Source organism: Sinocyclocheilus grahami, unplaced genomic scaffold, assembly GCF_001515645.1.
Source record: "Sinocyclocheilus grahami isolate Dianchi unplaced genomic scaffold, SAMN03320097.WGS_v1.1 scaffold1094.1, whole genome shotgun sequence".
NCBI lineage: Eukaryota > Metazoa > Chordata > Actinopteri > Cypriniformes > Cyprinidae > Sinocyclocheilus > Sinocyclocheilus grahami.
In genome coordinates this window covers 204,717-224,316 of record NW_015506273.1, presented here as the reverse complement: position 1 = coordinate 224,316, position 19,600 = coordinate 204,717, and the positions used below count along the sequence as shown (strand labels likewise).

The following is a 19,600-nucleotide window of genomic DNA, read 5'->3' as shown; positions in this document are numbered from 1 at the left end:
CATTTATCATTCTTCACTTATTGCTAGATGTGTTGAAAACAATAAAATCTTGATGACCTTCTGGTCATTTTTTCTTTTTTAAATTTTTACTAAAGAATACATTTGCTTCCTGTATTCTCTATTCAAACCTAAAATGTAATTGAATTACAGTGAGTAGTCAAATGCAGTCATTGGCTGGAAACCCAGCTGCCAGTGTAGGCTACTATGTTTTCCTTCTCTATCCCAGTGGCTGGGTTTCAGAAAACCCTAGTGTATGGCAGTACGGTGAAATCACGTTCTGGGGGGTGAATTTATGATTATGATACTGAAGTTAAAATAATATGATAATAATTAAAAGTTTATATAAAGCAGTATAATGGGCTGTTTTTGTACAGGTAAAATAACTGGAAACGAAAGACACCAGAAGCCAAACACATTCAAGTTACAAATAGTCGCACCCGCTTTCTTGTGAAAACTAAGCTGGATATAAATAATATCCATTATTTTTTTTACAGCACATTGTTGGTTACTGTAATTTTCTACAGTACATAATTGCGTGTTGTGTTTTCTACAATACATTGCTGGTTACTGTGACACTCACAGTACTTCTTACATTACTGCAATTTTGACTGAAACTACACTATTCTACTGTGAACTAGTATACAGTAATTTCCTGTGCACAAACACAGTAAATTCCTGTAGATTTCACATGAATGCTTTACAGTGTATACTTATACTTACACATTTTTCATGACTGTTAATGATGTTACCGACAGAGAGAAGATACTTTTGCCACAGTTGCACATATCCTGCTAACTGATTAGTAAATTATCACGCCACATAGTGGTCTGTGACTCTATGGCCAAAATTTACCAACATTTGGTACTTGGCAGGTGTTCATTTCAAGCGTTGTTTTCATCAGATCAAAAACACATAACTAGAAGGAATTATTTTCCACAAATATAATGCATAATAAAGTACCATAAAGCCATGTAACAATAATCAAATCACTCAAGTTGCACTATTTTTTTAGTCTGTTCTCAAATCTCTCTCTTTTTTTGGAGCAAGGATTTGTCAGATAGATGTCAGTATTTGAAATATTTTTTATAACCACAAAGTTTATATTGATTCAAAGTAAAAAATAAAAAGCACCCCTTCAAGTAAAGTGTAACCCAATTCTTTTTCTACTGATACACATAATATACATCAGTCCATTAGCTAACAGCATAATAAGCTTTCATCACTGTTTAAATGCTGTACAGTATAATGATACTAACTGTAGTTTCTCCAGCTTGAATTGTGGGTTCATCAGTAGATCACTGAGGTTTTTCACTCCAGAGTCTCCTAGTTGATTTCCACTCAGGTCCAGCTCTCTCAGGTGTGGTGGGTTTGATTTCAGAGCTGAAGTCAGTGCAGAACAACCAAAATTTGTCATACAACAGTACCTTAGAGAAAGAGAGCAGAAAATAAAACAGGAGTTAACTCTTTATTCTGTATAGTTACATCAACAAAACATACAAAAAGAGGAAGAGAGATGCTACACATGCAGTATTGGTATCAGGTTCAACACTGTTCTTGTGCACTCATTCTTATTAAAAGGCTGCTATACCAAAACAGATACCATGCAGTGTAAGTACTGTACTTGTGTCAAGACAAAGAAACACCAACAACAGAACAAACAGAGCAGAATGAGCCATCAGAGATTAAGGATGTCTATTATGTAAATGTATCTAATAATTAGAATATTAATACCGTATTAATATGGCATGGCAATATTAATATGAATAACATTCTATTAATCAATATTCACACATGTATCATTTTTTTGTAGCTTATTTCAAAAAGTGAAACTTTCATATATTCTAGATTCATGATATGTAAAGTAAAACATTTCAAAAGTTTTTTTTGTTTTAATTTGGATGATTAGAGCTTACAGCTCATGAAAGTCAAAAATCCAGTATCTCAAAATATTGGAATATTTCCTAAAATCAATCAAAAAAAAAGGATTTGCAAAACAGAAAAGTTTAAGTTCTTTAAATTATGTTCATTTATGCACTCAATACTTGGTCGGGGCTCCTTTAGCACAAACTCCAGCATCAGTGAGGTGTGGCATGGAAGCGATCAGCCTGTGGCACTGCTGAGGCACTACTGAGCCTTCAGCTCGTCTGGATTGTTGGATCGACTGTTTCTCATCTTTCTCTTGAAAATATCCCATAGATTCAATATGGGGTTCAAGGCAGGCATGTTGGCTGGCCAATCAAGCACAGTAATATCATGGTCAGCAAACCACTTGGAAGTGGTTTTGGCACTGTGGGCAGGTGCTAAAGTCCTGCTGGGAAAGGAAATCAGCATCTCCATAAAGCTTGTCAGCAGATGGCAGCATAAAGTGCTCCAAAATATCCTGGTAGACTTTGGACTTGATAAAACAGAATGGAGCAACACCAGCAGACGTCACGGCACCCCAAATCATCACTGACTTCAGAAACTTCACACTGGACTTCAAGCAGCTTGGATTCTGTGCCTCTCCAGTCTTCCTCCAGACTCCAGACCTTGATTTCCAAATGAAGTGCAAAATTTACTTTCATCTGAAAAGAGGACTTTGGATCACTGAGCAATAGTCCAGTTCTTTTTCTCCTTAGCCCAGGTAAGATGCTTCTGATGTTGTTTCTGTTTCAGAAGTGGCTTGGTAGCCCTTTTCCTGAAGACATCTGAGCGTGGTGACTCTTGATGCACTGACTCCAGCTTCAGTCCACTCCTTGTGAAGCTCTCCCAAGTGTTTGAATCGGCTTTGCTTGACAGTATTCTAAAGCATGCGGTCATCCCTGTTGCTTGTGCACCTTTTCCTACCCAATTTCTTCCTTCCGGTCAACTTTGCATTTAATATGCTTTGATACAGCACTCTGTGAACAGCCGGCCCTTTCAGTAATGACCTTCTGTGACTTACCCTCTTTGTGGAGGGTGTCAATGATCGTCTTCTGGACCATTGCCAGGTCAGCAGTCTTCCCCGTTATTGTGGTTTCAAAGAACAAGAGATACCCAGAATGTATACTGTAGGGATGGTCATTTAATGAAACTCAAATGTAAATGTAATATTGTGAGATACTGTATTTTTGACTTCATATGCTATAAGCTCTAATCATAAAAATAAAAAAATTAAAAAAACTTTTGAAATGTTTTACTTTACATGCAATGAATCTTGAATATATGAGTTTCACTTTTTGAAATAAGTTACAAAAAAGTACTTTTTCAGGATATACACATTTTTTGAGATGCACCTGTACACTGCCTATGGACCCAGTTTAGTCCATATTTGTATTCAAACTGACCTGACATAAAATTATATCCAAGTCTCTGTTCACAGCAAAATGTCACCTCGCTCATTTTTTATTTTCAACTTAAATTATTTTGATACATTGTGTACAAAATACAAGTGTTGATGGAAAGTAAATGTGTTTTAGTAAAATACAAATATAGATGCTCAAGAGGATAAAGGCAGAAATCCTTCAAAAATCTTGTTTTAAACATCAGACCGTGTTCATTCAGCACATGGAGGAGCTATTGACTCACTGGGATGCAGGTTTGAATCTGATCTGGATCAAGTCCCGATCTCATCCCTACCTTTCAGTCTGCACTCCCTCTTCCTATAAAATAAAAGACACACACACACACACAAGCAATATAAAAAGTGAACTAATGACCCTTTAAACAAATGAAATGATCAAGTTCTTTACTGTATATTTACAATACATCAATGCATATTACAATACAATACACTGGCAGAAAAGAAGATTAAGCAAAATGCAAATCCAAAATGCAGACTTTCTGAAATGGTGCAGGTGAAAGCAAGAACTTCAAAGGAGGAGGAAACTGGGTACATAAATGCTTTTAACCGGTAATACTAAAGTTTAGTAAGTTTAGTAAGTCTGGGCTGTAGGAGGACAGACTCCATCCATACCTCTTTTATCAGTCAAAGTATCATCGTTTAATGTACAGAGTGTAATGAAACAAAAATAAACTATTACTTGGATGTTTCTTCACAGAACTAAGACAATATATGTGCATTATCAGACAAACACATACAATAACTGATTTAATAGACATTTAAACAATCAATATACTGAATATATAAAGGGAGATATGATGTAAAATTGACATAAATGTACATTAAATGTATACAGAAATAAAAAAACGAAATTAAAAGTACTAAATCTGCAAATGTAGGCCATTTACAGATGATTGACAACTTTCATTTCAGACTTTCAGTTGGTTTATATCATTTGATATATTTGAATTCTAAATTTGACAACCCAATTATAATGAGCAATATTTTAAATGCTTCAGTATAGGTGACTTTAATTCCAACATCATTATGATGTAGGCCTTATGCTAAAGATTGATATTCCTGCTAGCCCACCTCAGAGCTTTTCTTCCTCCTCAATTTCACCTGTAAATTAAACAAAATGATTTGTATGAATACTAACAACCATCATTCAATATCACGCATGCATATTTCTATTAATGCAGCATTGTTTATTTGCGAAAAAGTTGTAATATGGTAATTTTAAAGTCAGAGCCTCTTCCACCTGTATGCATTAGTCATAATTTCAAATAATCATAAACAAAAGCTAGTATAATAAACTTCACATTTATTAAAATAATATTATTTGAAGCTGTTTAAATAAAAAAGCATGTGTGTATAAAGACATTAAATTCATAGCTGTAGGTTTTGAATAGCGTTTGCATTATGAATTGCTGTTTGGTGACATCTTGCCAAAAATCCCCATTCTCAAAGACATTTTACATTTTAGTATTCAGACATCACACATATTCATTTATTACAGTATTAGTGAGGGCCTTCTAGGGATCTCTCACCTGGTGATGACTGGTTTTATGCTGTTGAGCTTTAGATGTAATCCGTCCACCAAAGTTCCCAATGAAGTTTTCACCAGTGCACCTAGTAAGCCAATGTTTTTTATTAGTTACACATTTAAAACTATTTGTCGTACATATATTTCTAAAACAATAATAATGTTTTAAATATAACATTTAAAACACAAATTGTATTCATATATTTGGCTGTTCATGTTAGGGTGAATGCAACCAAGTGATGTTTACTCACCTCAGTTTACAGTTTGTGTCTCGCAGTACATCAATGAGCTGCTGCTTTGAGTTTCCAATGTTACTGTTACTCAGATCAAGCTCTTTAAGAAACACCAGTGCTTTTGTGTTTGTCAAAGACGGAGTTAAAGAAGAAACATCTGTAATGGCACAGTCATTAAGACTAGAAAGAGACAAACACAGAGAAGATGAAAGATCATTTTACTTTCCCACTGTAAGAAAGGCCACCCCTCGAAAGTGAACTCTTCCGAACCCTCCCGCCGGTGTTCGTGATTTGGACTGTTCCAAAACTTTCTGCAGAGTGGAATACAAGACAGTATTATATATTGTAGTATATATTGAGGCTGGATGTGTAGATGTGTTAATAGTCAATAGTTAATAAGTTTAATTCATTAGAAATGCCCCGTTTTAAGGATTGTGTGAATATATGTGTACGTGCAACTAATAGTAAGTATGTTTACCTAATTTATATACATAAACATATACAAAATTGCTTATAATAAATGCATTAAATATAATTTTTTTTAACAACATTTACTCAAAAGCCACACAAAATCTGACAATGAAAATGTTCACGTAGCTCAATGTAACAATCACAGGTTTTTCAGTGTGATAAAGTTCACCTTGTATTGTGGCGTGAGTCTCTTCAGCTCATCCAGATGAACATCGACTCCCATCACCCCTAAAATCAGCTGATTCTGAACACACAAACACTGACATCAATGATATGAACACAACGGAGTTCATAGTCAGTGCTGATCCATCAGTGACTGAGCATCACCTGAGAGTTTCCGTCCACAGTGAGGTTGAACACCGGCATCGTCCCCGTCACCACCAGCCCCAGACCCTGTAAATGAACCACATCACACAAACTCAATAAACTCACAATGCTTTATGAGGCATCAGAGTATGACGAAACCAGAGCGGGCCGTATGTTTCACACACAGCAGGCGGTGAAGCGACTCTCACCAGCGCGTCCTGATAGACGTTGGTCCATTGCACCTGCTTGGCACTTCTTCCTGCCAGAACCATGAGGCGGCCCAACACGTCCAGATATTCCTGCCACACACATTCATTTAAGCATTTTACCTCTCATTAATACGCCATTTGTGTTTGGAAAAATCTAATATACAGTGGGTACGGAAAGTATTCAGACCCCCTTAAATTTTTCACTCTTTGTTATATTGCAGCCATTTGCTAAAATAATTTAAGTAAATTTTTTTCCTCATTAATGTAGACACAGAAAAATATACCATATTGACAGAAAAACACAGAATTGTTGACATGGTAAACGTTGGTGGACAGCCATTTTTAGGTCTCTCCAGAGACCGCAACTTTATTACAAGAGTTCCCTACTGATCCAGGGACAATTTAAAATAACAATGTTGTGTAGTGTTTAATACTATAGACAGTTTTACTCACTGAAATATTTATTTGTCATAAAATTATTACTTCATAATTGTATTGGAGTCTTACAAAATAAAAATTTAAAAATGTCTAATTATGAAATTAGGCCAAATGTTGGAAAAATAACATTTCTATCAATTTCCCAAACGATGGGACCAGATTGTTTATACCTGCTGTAGAATAGGTCATTCCAGGATTTTATTCCAGGACAAACCACCATTTTATGGTTTAGGATGTTGATATAAACACTGACCTAACTCCACTATTGTATTTATATTGGTGCAGGTTGTAAAAAAGAAAATTCTGTCATTTGCTCACCACAAGTTGTTCTAAACCTGAATGAGTTTCTTTGCTCTGTTGACCACACTGACTTCAATAGTACAGTATGAAAAAAGAGATAGCCATACTGTAGCACACCAACACATGAGGAAATGTGATGTTAGCAACACATTTATATACGAACAGTTGTTCATGTGAAATGAATGTGGAGCACATACATCGACTGAAATCATTTACTCACCCTGGTGTTGATCTAATGCTGTATGGCCTTCTTTATTTTATGGACCATGACCAAAGGCCAATATCAGGATTTTCATTAAATGCATAAAATTTCATATCATATTCCCCCAGAACATATTCCCTGGTCGCTATTCACTGCCATTATACAGATGAGAGTGAGCAGAATTTTTTTTTTTTATATCCATTTGTTATCCATAAAAGAAAGAGAGGCATAGGGAATTAAAACAGTAAATTGCTTTTCATTTTAGGATAGACTATTCCTTTAATGCACAGCTAGCCGTGGATTATTCCCACTGGTTCCATGCTCATTTGTCAGCAATGACAACTTAAAGCTGATATTGATGTTTGCAGCACAATATTTGAGCGGAGGGTCAACTGGGTTGTTTGTTGTGGTTTTTTTGTCAGTTATGGCTCATTAGATCTACCATTCTGTCCACTTTGAATCAGGCACAGAAAATAAAGTAATGTGTATTATTATTTGAATGAATGAATGAATTATAGCATTTATTTGAAGTAATTATTGAGAGAGAAAAAGAGAGATGCATGATTGCATCAGTTCAGCGTCTCTCGTCTAACGACGACGCTGTGAGTTTAATTGTGTTACCCCCTCGTTGCTGAGAAAAATAATTTTGCAATTCAGTAGTGAAGATATTTTAGTAATCAAAGTGTTGATGTGTTTTTGTTATCAGTTTATTCATAAAAGTTAATTGCACACTTTCCAGCCAAACAAACTTGATTATTCAGACAGGTTGTTTTAACAGTACTCAAGTGTTTGACTCATAATGAATTCTCCAAACCCTCTAAAAGATACATGTTAGTAAAACAAGAAATTTAAGAGAACCATCCTGTTTATTTCTTTATTTCTAAATAAGAAATAAAATTGAACAGCTCAATATTGCAATGCATCAAGATCAACACAGAAGGCGCTTAAACATACACAGTCTTATTTCTGTGCGTTAAATTAAGCCTTGTAGGCTTGCCTTATGACATTTAAAAATGTAATGTTATTTTTAAAACCATGTCTCCAGTTTTCATCTACAAAGCTTGGATTTCTAAAAGAAAAAGAAAAAGAAGTTATTGAATGTTAAGTCTTTATTTGCTGTGAAATAGTGTGACGTTTGTGTGGCCATAACCTTAAATTCAATACCAGCAAGCATGCAAATTGTAAAATAATAAATAACAGGCCAGTCAAACTAAACAATATTCCAGCCTGTCAAGCTAAAGGTACTTACTTGTCTCCTATCTTCTTTTGCAGTGAGCTGATTAGATTTTTCCTTCCTTAGATTGTCCTTTGAACTTGAATATTTGTATTAATTTGTTCTGGTTTGTTTTTCACCACTGTTCTTTTAAGACATATTAATTGATAATGTCCTCCGCTGCTGTAGTATTTAGGCATTTTGAGAATTACATATCATAAATCAGTGACTATACTTTGTTTGTTTTTTTGTGTGGTGTGAAGTACTATTGTGTTATGGTAAATTAAATATGTTAATAAGAGAGTTTCTGTGGTTTGTGGTTTCTGTGTCTTATGCACCATTTATGTATGAAATAGGTAAACTTAACTAAGTACACTTAATTTAAAAATGTTAGCATAAATACAATGAACTTCATTTGTACGTGATAAGCCGATACCCATGCATTTAAAATTAGTCAACTGACTTTTTGTTATTGTCTCAATCCATTACGTTGTCTGTTGGTAAGTCACAAAATTACCAAAAATTACGAATACGTTACGTAACTGTTACGTCGTGTGTTAGCAGGGGAGGGACTTTGTAGAAAACAAAGCGTTTGAGAGAGGCGGGGCATAGAGGACCTACAATAATGTACAGTATTTGAAAAATAAAGTGTTTTTTGAACATTAAAGCATGTCAACATATTCTGTTACACCAAATACATAAAATAAAGCTTTAAATCTTTAAAAAAGCATCACATGACCCCTTTAGTGTAAACACATTCAGTGTCTGCAGCACCAGTGCTATATGCAAAATAAGTTACCATACAGCCCTGGTATGATATTTATTGTTTTTACTGGAGGAAAAATAGGAAAATAACATAGGGAAAAAAAATTGGTGTCTTATCTCCATCCTGCCACTAGAGGTCACTCGATGACCAAACAAAACATTAGGCTACTATGTTAACGAAATGACAGTGTTTACAAAACTGACAAAAATACGTTTTCTATGTGCTTGTGTACAAATAATTGATTCTTTTCTATGTGGTTTCCTCAAAAAAAATACATCCATCTTCTTGTTTCTGTTTCTTGTGTAATCTCTCTCCTATATGTTGCTGGCTCATTAATATTCAACATACGATTACCATACTGGGCAGAAATGCTCATTTAAAAAGTACTAGTATCTATTAAGTTCAGGATATCTCTGGTCTAAAAGGTTACTAGTAACTAAAAAATAAGTACTAGTTCTATTTTTTCTTAACAAGAAGAGTATAATTAAATACTAGTCACTATTGGAATAAGTACTAGTATCTAATGAATAAGTACTAGTAACTTTACAAAATACACTAGTACCCAAAGAATAAACACTAGTACCCAAAGAATAAACACTAGTAGCTAAATAATAAGCACTAGTAGCTAATGAATAAGTACTAGTACTTAATGGAAAAGATATTAGTATCTAAAAAATAAGTACTAGTACCATGGAAACAGATACTAGTATGGCTTATAGATTAAATGTTACAACGGCTTTCCATAGGCTATTGCACTAATGAACTCTTCAAACTAAATAAAATAATCAAGTTTTTTATTTGTATAGTTACAATATGCCAACACATTACAATACAATACAAGAGAAGATTAAAATCACTAAACAAAAAAATCTAGTGATTGAAAGCACATAACGTGCTACATAAATTCTAACTAGTAAAGATCAGTGTGCGCCGGTGTGAGAGAACAGATTCATCCACATCTCTGTCTTCAGTCAAAGCTTTGTCTTATGTACAGAGACATGTTTCTCATGAGACAGACACAGAACTTACAAAAACACATTTAAACAAACAGTCTGTATATAAAATGTAAGAGAAATGTAATGTGAAACATACATAAATGTAAAATAAACAATGGTATAAAGAAATATAAATACGACACAGGACCACTGATCTCTAAAAATGACTCCATTATAGATCACTGATTTGAATCTGTGTACATGTAGCCCATAATAATTTAATTTTCATTTTAGACTTTCAGTTTGTCATTTGATGTATAAGTGCTAAATTACATTCACAGTCATGATCAGCAATATTTTAATTGCTTCATTATGGATGAGTTTAATCTTGACATCATTATGATGAAGGTCTTATATCACAGACTTGTATTCTTACTAATCCACCTCTTTTGCGCGCTCATGAGCCTCGTCTCCCTCCTCTGTTTCACCTGTAAAACATGCAAAATAGCATTCAGATAAATACAAACATACAATAAAGCATTCAACATTACTCATGTGTACATGTGTTTCTAATAATGCTGCATTATTTCATTTGAAGGTCTAATCTTCTTCCACCTGTATGCTTTAGTAATCATTTTTAAATAGTAATATACTTTCCTTGTTCCGTTGATTTCACAGGTTCCTCTTGAGCTGGATTTATATCAGTACTATAGTGAGAACCTTCTGAAGATTCCTCATCTGACGGTGACTTTTCTTGTTCTGTTGATTTCACAGGATCCTCTTGAGCTGGATTTATATCAGTACTATAGTGAGAACCTTCTGAAGATTCCTCATCTGACGGTGACTTTTCTTGTTCTGTTGATTTCACAGGATCCTCTTGAGCTGGATTTATATCAGTACTATAGTGAGAACCTTCTGAAGATTCCTCATCTGACGGTGACTTTTCTTGTTCTGTTGATTTCACAGGATCCTCCGGAGCTTTAGACCGAGTAAACCATCCACTAATGTAGTTTACACCTGCCCTCCAGAGCGGTTGTTCTTTCTCCAGGCTGTAAGGAGGAACCAGAAGAGAACAACAGTGTTGAGTGGAACAAGTTGAAAATTAGTTACTATATTTTAATTAGTACAAAGTAGACTGTAACAAAAATATTTGTTTTATTTTATTTTTTAAATATAATACATTTTAAAAATGTACATGATGTTTGTCTGTTTGTGTTAGTGTGTCTGCGACAGAAGGATGTTTTCTCACCTCAGTTTACAGTTTGAGTCTCGTAGCACATCACTGAGCTTGTTCTTGGAGTCTCCTATTTTATTTTTACTCAGATCAAGCTCTTTTAAAAACTGCAGTACTTTTGTTTCAGCCAAAGACTGAGCAAAACAAGCAACATCTGTAATGCCACAGTCATTTAGACTAGAAAGAGAAAGACAAGCAGACAGAGGAAGAACATTATTTTCCCTTTAACCCAGAGTGTGATATTAACCCAGAGTGTGATATTAACCCAGAGTGTGATATTAACCCAGAGGTCACAGTCATGTTTGTCATTTCTTAGCATCATTTTCTAGGCAAAATCACAGTCACTTCAATGAGAAACCATGTGATGAGGAATATTTCATTAATGGATTTCCAGTGGCAGAGAAATTCACAGTGTTTCCCATTAATTATTTAAACTATGGTGGCCCGCCATAGTCTAATTTGTCCCACCTCAGTTTGATAATGAACCAAACATATTTGAAAGTTCTCATTAACATAAACTTGCACTGTTGCTTCAGTGAACCGCTGTGAGTGAAGGAGACAGACTGAATGAATCTGCAGTTCACTCTCTGACAGTAGATGGTGCTCAAGAAACCCCGAATATTTCATTAATGGATTTCCAGTGGCAGAGAAATTCACAGTGTTTCCCATTAATTATTTAAACTATGGTGGCCCGCCATAGTCTAATTTGTCCCACCTCAGTTTGATAATGAACCAAACATATTTGAAAGTTCTCATTAACATAAACTTGCACTGTTGCTTCAGTGAACCGCTGTGAGTGAAGGAGACAGACTGAATGAATCTGCAGTTCACTCTCTGACAGTAGATGGTGCTCGTGGAACAGAGGTTTCTCTGGAAAACCCCATAAACAAAGCAGACTGCACTACTTTCTGTTCCTGACATGCACCTTTCACAGAGAAGGAAGTCAAACATATTTACATGTTTTCAATCAGCCATTCAGATTTTTGTATTAGTTTTGGTGTTTATCAAACAACACTAAATACTCAAATAATAAAAATATAAAATAATTGGGAATCCCGCATCCCCCCCCCCCCCCCATTTTTGCGTACTATTTTATTGTATTTTCAAAAGCATTATGTTCAAACTTCTTTTTGTTATATTAAAAATAATAATACATGTGTTATTAACCTTGACTGAAATAATGAAATAATTTTTTTTTAATGGACTTTTTTTTAACCTTTAGACAAATATTAAAGAAAAATGTTTTCATGTGCTTTATGTTTTGTGTCATATTTGATATATCAGAATTTTATGGCTCATACACTGTAATATATAGTGAGAATATGGGGCTCATACTTGAGGAGGAGAAACAGCTCAATTTGATTCCAAACGGAGCAAAAATTAGCAGTTTGGTGCAGTTGTTATTTATATGGCCAAAAAAAGAGAAAAAAAACCTCACAAAACTCTTAACAGATCCAGCTTCTTCATTTTCCCTGAAAGAGCACCAGACCGATGCATTTACTTTTAAAATGTACAATTTATTTCCCCACATGATGACTTTTGTATTGAGTTCAAATCTGACAGAGAAATTCACAGTATTGACCAACAGAAGCTGCCTGATGTTTTAAAATATAAATGAAGGAAGCAGGGCAGTTTAAAAATCAACAAATTCTACATAATAAAGAAAAATAAAAGCCCAATCGAAGTGTCAGAGAAAGAAGATTCTGCAGGAACACATTCACTCTTCTGCAGCTTATCAATGTTATTTTCTGTTAATGTTATAATATCATTACAGTTACTCTTATCACAAACATCATTTCTTGCATTAAACTAATTGCCTTTTTTGCACTCCGTTGCTTATACACTGTCTGGTTTGAGGCACATGTACTTCGGGCAGTTTGGCTGATACTGTTACCCCGCTGTTGTTCACTCTGTGGCCTCTGCCATCTTTAAAAAGTATCTTGTAGTTACACATTTCTTCATGACTGTTAGTGATGTTACTGTTACTGAGGTTCTTTGTGCCACAGTCCACATTTAAAGCTAATCGGTAATGAAATGATCACCCGTGTTTGTCATGTGTTTGGTACCTGTCAGGTGTTTATTTCACACCCTATTTCCATCAAACCATAAAACACAACAGGAATTATTTTCCACAAATATAACGTGAACTCAGACTCTTTGTGAGATATTGAGTAAAAGTGTTATAGTTAAATTGCAAAGTTGAAATGATTTTAAGCATGTTCCTCACCTCAATCTCTCCAGTTTACAGCGTGAATCCTTCAGTACGTCACATAAGTGATTCACTCCTGTGTTTTCTATTTTATTCTGACTGAGGTCCAGTTTTCTCAGGAGTGATGGGTTTGATTTCAGAGCTGAAGTCAGGATGAGACACTGTTTCTCTGTAATACTGCATCTACACAGACTGAAGACAAGAGAAAAGACAATGACTCAGATCCATGTTAAGTTCATGTGTGAGTTAAATGCATCATAACTAAATGTCATATATCACACTAATACACCAGCAGAAGCATGAAAATATTATTATAGATTATATTATATATATTATAGAACTATAAACCAATTACTAACCAGGATTTGAGGATATTAGATTCAACCCAAGTTTAGACAATCATCACTCAGTCAAATATATATAAATACATATATGTTATAAATGCAGATCTGATTTTGTGAATTATAAATGTAGAACTGACTGAAACATTTCAATGGACTATTTTCACATTCTTAATGTGAGAAAAATCACAATCTCAATTTAAAGCCATTTTAGTGTAGTTTACTGTTCTTTCAGTTTTAAATGGAATAAAAGTATATTAAGTGAAGAAAGCGTAGTCAAGTTAAATTTACTGCATGCTGGTGTAGTTTGTTACTGTTGCTATTATAAATCACAAGTAGTGGACGTCTACTTGCGTTTCTGAAATCGTAACACCCACCGAATCAGAGTGTTTTTGACAAAGTTAAAATGAGGATAGAAAATTATCAATTTGACAAACATTTACAAACTTCTGGGGGGAAAAAAAACATTGCTAACTTCATAAGCTAACCTCCAGACACATGCATTTCATGACCCATTTTAGATTTAGTGAAAAGCACCATCAGTGTTATAGAAACCATTTAACTCTTGTCAGAATAATCTATTGTCATGCAAGTTTTTGTCCGCTCACTTCTGTCTCATTTTGCAGCAAAGTTTTGTCAGATTTCAGCATATAAATATTTCTGCTGACAGAAATACTGAACCATCAGTCCATTAGCTCATAATATAATATACTTTAATCACACTGTAACTGCTGTACAGTATAATATTACTAACGCTAGTTTCTCCAGCGTGCATTGTGGGTTCATCAGTAGATCACCGAGGTTTTCCACTCTCGATTGTCCTATTTCATTCCCACTCAGGTCCAGCTCTCTCAGGTGTGATGGGTTTGATTTCAGAGCTGAAGTCAGAGCTGAACAATCTTCAGCTTTTATATCACAAGACCTTAACCTGCATTCAGAGAAATGAGACAAATATATATATTTTTTTCATTCTGTTTCATTAATATACCAAAACACTAAATTGTTTGTTGTACGTGAATGTTCCTCACCTCAATCTCTCCAGTTTACAGCATGGATCCTTCAGTATATCATACAATTTATTCACTCTTGTGTGTTTAAGTTCATTTCCACTGAGGTCCAGCTCTCTCAGGTGTGATGGGTTTGATTTCAGAGCTGAAGTCAGAGCTGAACAATCTTCAGCTTTTATATCACAAGACCTTAACCTGCATTCAGAGAAATGAGACAAATATATATATTTTTTTCATTCTGTTTCATTAATATACCAAAACACTAAATTGTTTGTTGTACGTGAATGTTCCTCACCTCAATCTCTCCAGTTTACAGCATGGATCCTTCAGTATATCATACAATTTATTCACTCTTGTGTGTTTAAGTTCATTTCCACTGAGGTCCAGCTCTCTCAGGTGTGATGGGTTTGATTTCAGAGCTGAAGTCAGGAAGACACACTGCTTCTCTTTAATACTGCATTTACACAGACTGAAGACAGAAAAAGAAAGACAAAGGTTCAGATTCTCGATGGCATCTTATAAAAGTGCAACATTAGGCATATAGTCCTCCATATAATCTTTAGTTGCCATAGTTTAACTGTTTTTAATTGTTTTTAAGTTCCAAATGCCAGAAACTGTTGTTTTCTTCCCATTCATTAAAAAAAACAAACTAGACATACATTTTTTTTTGTCTCTCATCTATTGTTGCAGCAAATGTGAATCTCATCATATTTCTGCAGAACATGTACACAACCAGTACATTTAATCAAATATTTTAAATTAAACCAAATTATTTCCTAGTTAGAGACACCTATTATTAAGTTTGACCAACAGAGAAATACAATAGCTAGAGTAATACAGAGTAGCTGTACAGATTTCTGCAGAACACGTACACAACCAGTACAGTTTATCAAATACTTTACATTAAACCCAATTATTTCCTAGTTAGAGATGCCTATTATTAAGTGTGACCAACAGAGAAATACAGTTGCAGTACAGATGCAGTGCTACAGTTTAAATACTGTAAACTGGGCCTGTTTAACTAATAAATGATTTTTAATCACACTGTAACTGCTGTACAGTATAATGTTACTAACGCTAGTATTTCCAGCTTGCATTGTGGGTTCTTCAGTAGATCACCGAGGTTTTCAAATCCAGAGTCTCCTAGTTTATTCACACTGAGGTCCAGTTCTCTCAGATGTGATGGGTTTGATTTCAGAGCTGAAGTCACAGCAGAACAACCTTCTTCTGTTATATCACAGCCTCTTAACCTATATTGGGGAAAAGAGAAAAGCAGAAAATAAAACATTCTGTAAAGACACAGAAAGAGAGATCATCTTGACTTCACCAGATCACAAAATACTCAGGCTCTTTACAATATACAGACTATAAAGTGTCTTTGTTTAAAAACAGTTGGAAGTGATTTGAATCATTTTGTTTCTTGTATGTGAATGTTAATGACCTCAATCTCTCCAGTTTACAGCGTACATCCTTCAGTGTTTCAGATACATGCTTCACTCCTTTGTTTTCTAGTTTATTCTCACTCAGGTCCAGTTCTCTCAGGTGTGAAAGGTTTGAACACAGAGCTGACGTCAGGATGAGACACTGTTTCTCTGTAATACTGCATCCACACAGACTGAAGACAGAAAGAGAAAAGACAATGAATCAGATCTATGAAAATCAATTAAGGTTTTGGAGGATTTGGATCGTTTGCCTGATTGTAATTTGTCTTCTGAAAGTCACACTTGAAATGATCTCGAACAGCATTTTCCTTTGTAAAGCATTACTTCTTTCCAGATGCATTCACTTCATGTCACTTTTAAGACCGGTTCTTCTGTCAATGTTTCCTTTCGCTCAACTGGCAAATATGTTTAGGTCTGCTGTTCCCAGCTACATACAGTAAGGTTTCCTTAGTTAACTACATTAGTTAACAAGAACTAATGATGAACAATACGTCTACAGCATTTTTTTAATAAAAAGTTGTATCTCTTAACATTACGCATGGTGAACTGACATGAACAACAAACATTAAAGATTAATCTGATCAAGTGTTCTTTCATTAAAGTAGTGCTGTATGTGTGCTTGCTGCAATTAAAAAAATAAATGAATAAAAACTGTCCCTGAATTTAAGCAGGACTAAAGGATTAAGTTGAACATCAGCCGATAAAGACTGGAGGCCGATCTGTTGATACATCATTAATTTGCTTTGTTCTGAAACAGGCACTAAATTGTTGAAATTTTGCATTTTTGTATTGAAGAGTTTGTAAGATCTGTAAGAAAACCATTGCTCTCTCTCTACAGTAACTGAAATAATTAATAATGACCCATGATCAAAGTGACTTGGCCTACTGTTTAAAAGCTAATTGTCATTTTTTGAAAATTATTTGTTTTTAATGGCCTGTTTAATTTTAATACTTCACATTGTGACGCCTCTGGCTCAAACAAATGAGAAAATAGTATTATCAAATACATGTTAAATGATGTAAGATACTCACATCAGTGTGTTGAGTTTACAGTGTTTATCCTGCAGCAGAGCAGAGATCTGATTCACTCGTGTGTCTCCTAGTTCACGTTCACTCAGATTCAGTTCTCTCAGGAGTAACGGGTTTTTACCCACAATTCCAGTCACATACTGACAGGCTTCTTCTGCAGCAGGACTTCTCAAAAACCTGGAAAAGGTAAAGCCGGATTCATTTTAATTCTGAAATAAATGTCCACTGCTTTACAAAACATGTTGATAAAACAGAATTCATTATTGTTCCTAATGACAAGCTTTGAACATAAAAAGTATTATTATTTGACATCCAAATGTCAAAAAACAGTGATGTCAAAAAACAGAAACAATGCAACAGTGCAAATGTCATGAGGAGCAGAAGAGCAAAAGATCTTTCAAGACACCACATGTTTGTGAAGAACTGGAGACTCATAGATCTGCTGTAGAGTGACAGTGTTGAGAATCTGGGCTTGATCGAAATTAAACTACAGTGCATTCAGAAAAAGTTAGTAACAAACTACTGAGTATCAGCACATTTAGTGGCTCATAATGTCTATTTAAACAGTACTGTAGCTTATACCACAACACTTTGTCACCAACAACACAGTACCTCAGATGCACCAAATCAAGCTTATTGTATTACTGAAATAATATTATGTATGAATATTTAGCCTGCATGTCATTTATTTTGTATCATCTCATCACATCTCACCTCAGTGTCTTCAGTTGATAGTTTGGATCCTGTAGTAAATCACTGAGCTCCTTCACTCCTGATTGTCCAGGATCATTTCCTCTGAGATCCAGATCTATCAGGTGTGAAGGGTTTGATCTCAGAGCTGAAGCCAGAGCTTTATAACCTTCTTCTGTGATACTGCAGTCTGAAAGTCTATTTGGAAAAAGAAGTTTTATAATGATCAAAAAGTATTATGTGATTTATAGAATTAAAAACATATTTCTTACTGTTAAAATATACATTTTATTATGAAAAAAAAAATGTTACATGCAATGAATGATAATTGAACTCACCTGAGTTTCTTCAGTGTGCAGTTTGTATTTTCTAATCCGTTCTGGAGTTTCTTCACTCCTGAATCCTGCAGATTATTGTTGCTCATGTCAAGTACTTTCAGACTGGAGTTTGATCTCAGGACTGTAGCGAGAGCTGAACAGCTTTCCTCTGTTAGACCACACTTACGCAGACTAAAATTATGAACAGGAGAGAATTTACAAAGTACTTTATTATTGTTTTTTGGTCACTGTGCCGTTTATCTCATCTCTATAAGATACTTTAAATGTGAAGCAATAAATAAACCCAATACTCACATCAGTGTGTTGAGTTCACAGTGTTTATCCTGAAGTAGAGCAGAGATCTGATTCACTCGTGTGTCTCCTAGTTCACATTCACTCAGATTCAGCTCTCTCAGGAGTAACGGGTTTTCTCCCAGATGTTTAATCACATACTGACAGGCTTCATCTGCAGCAGGATTTTGTAACAACCTGGAGACAGAAGTACACTGACATTTCACAACTGTTCATTGCAGTGCTGCCTTCTACAACGAGATGAAGATCAGGAAACAATGAAAATCATCTTGATGCACTTGGTAGGCTTTTCACACCACAAATGCATGTACATGTAAATGTTGGACACAGAGATAAAAGATGGTTTGATGGTTTAATTGCATTTCAGCTAAAATCTTACATTTATTGCACTTAAGGACACTCACCTCAGTGTCTTCAGTTGATAGTTTGGATCCTGTAGTAAATCACTGAGCTGCTTCACTCCTGATTGTCCAGGATCATTTCCTGTGAGATCCAGCTCTATCAGGTGTGAAGGGTTTGATCTCAGAGCAGAAGCCAGAGCTTTATAACCTTCTTCAGTGATACTGCAGTCTGAAAGACTAGAGAAAATAAAAACATGAATTAAAAGCAACATTATGGTTCAAATTCATCCATTCATTCAGTGCACAATCACCATTAATGTAAGATTTGATTAGAAAAATGAATGCATGATTCTGATTGGCTACAGATGTGTTGATTATTTTGAATAACTGCACAGTTACAGTAGTTCCAGGCAGGTATTGACTGCATTACAGTTTCATATCACTTCATCAGATTAATTTTCTAACAGTCTACAACAGCAAAAGAACCAAAACCCCTGAAGATAATGACCAAGGAGACAATAGGATAAAAAAAAAAAAAATGAAATGAAATGGCACGTCTTATTCATGGCTAAGAACCGTTTATTAATTAGTTCATTGCTTTATACGCATTAAAAAATAAATTGGTTCTTTTAGTAGCATAAAAAATATTCCTATATTTTTTCAAACTGGGAATACATTTTATACAGAAAGTGAGCAAAGAACATCTCCATCACTGAATGTGATGTGAGTTCTGTCCTCTTACAAAAACTCCTCATGTG

General features: G+C 34.8%; 1 protein-coding gene and 1 long non-coding RNA gene across 2 annotated transcripts in view; both read right to left on the bottom strand.

Annotated features, from left to right (window-relative positions):
• Positions 1-5,717: 5,717 nt before the first annotated feature.
• Positions 5,718-6,153, bottom strand: LOC107566707 (uncharacterized). The gene is made up of 3 exons (XR_001606540.1): positions 6,067-6,153; positions 5,879-5,944; positions 5,718-5,795 (listed from the first exon to the last, which is right to left on the bottom strand). It is a non-coding gene; the product is annotated as an uncharacterized lncRNA (long non-coding RNA).
• A 3,731-nt stretch (positions 6,154-9,884) lies between these two features.
• The window catches only part of LOC107566705 (NACHT, LRR and PYD domains-containing protein 3-like), a 168,944-nt gene continuing 159,228 nt past the window's right edge, over positions 9,885-19,600 (bottom strand). Inside the window, 4 exon segments of the mRNA XM_016252234.1 lie at positions 9,885-10,408; positions 10,641-10,969; positions 11,170-11,331; positions 13,382-13,555. Coding sequence (XP_016107720.1) covers positions 10,356-10,408; positions 10,641-10,969; positions 11,170-11,331; positions 13,382-13,555 — 718 coding nt within the window. The 3' untranslated portion in view covers positions 9,885-10,355.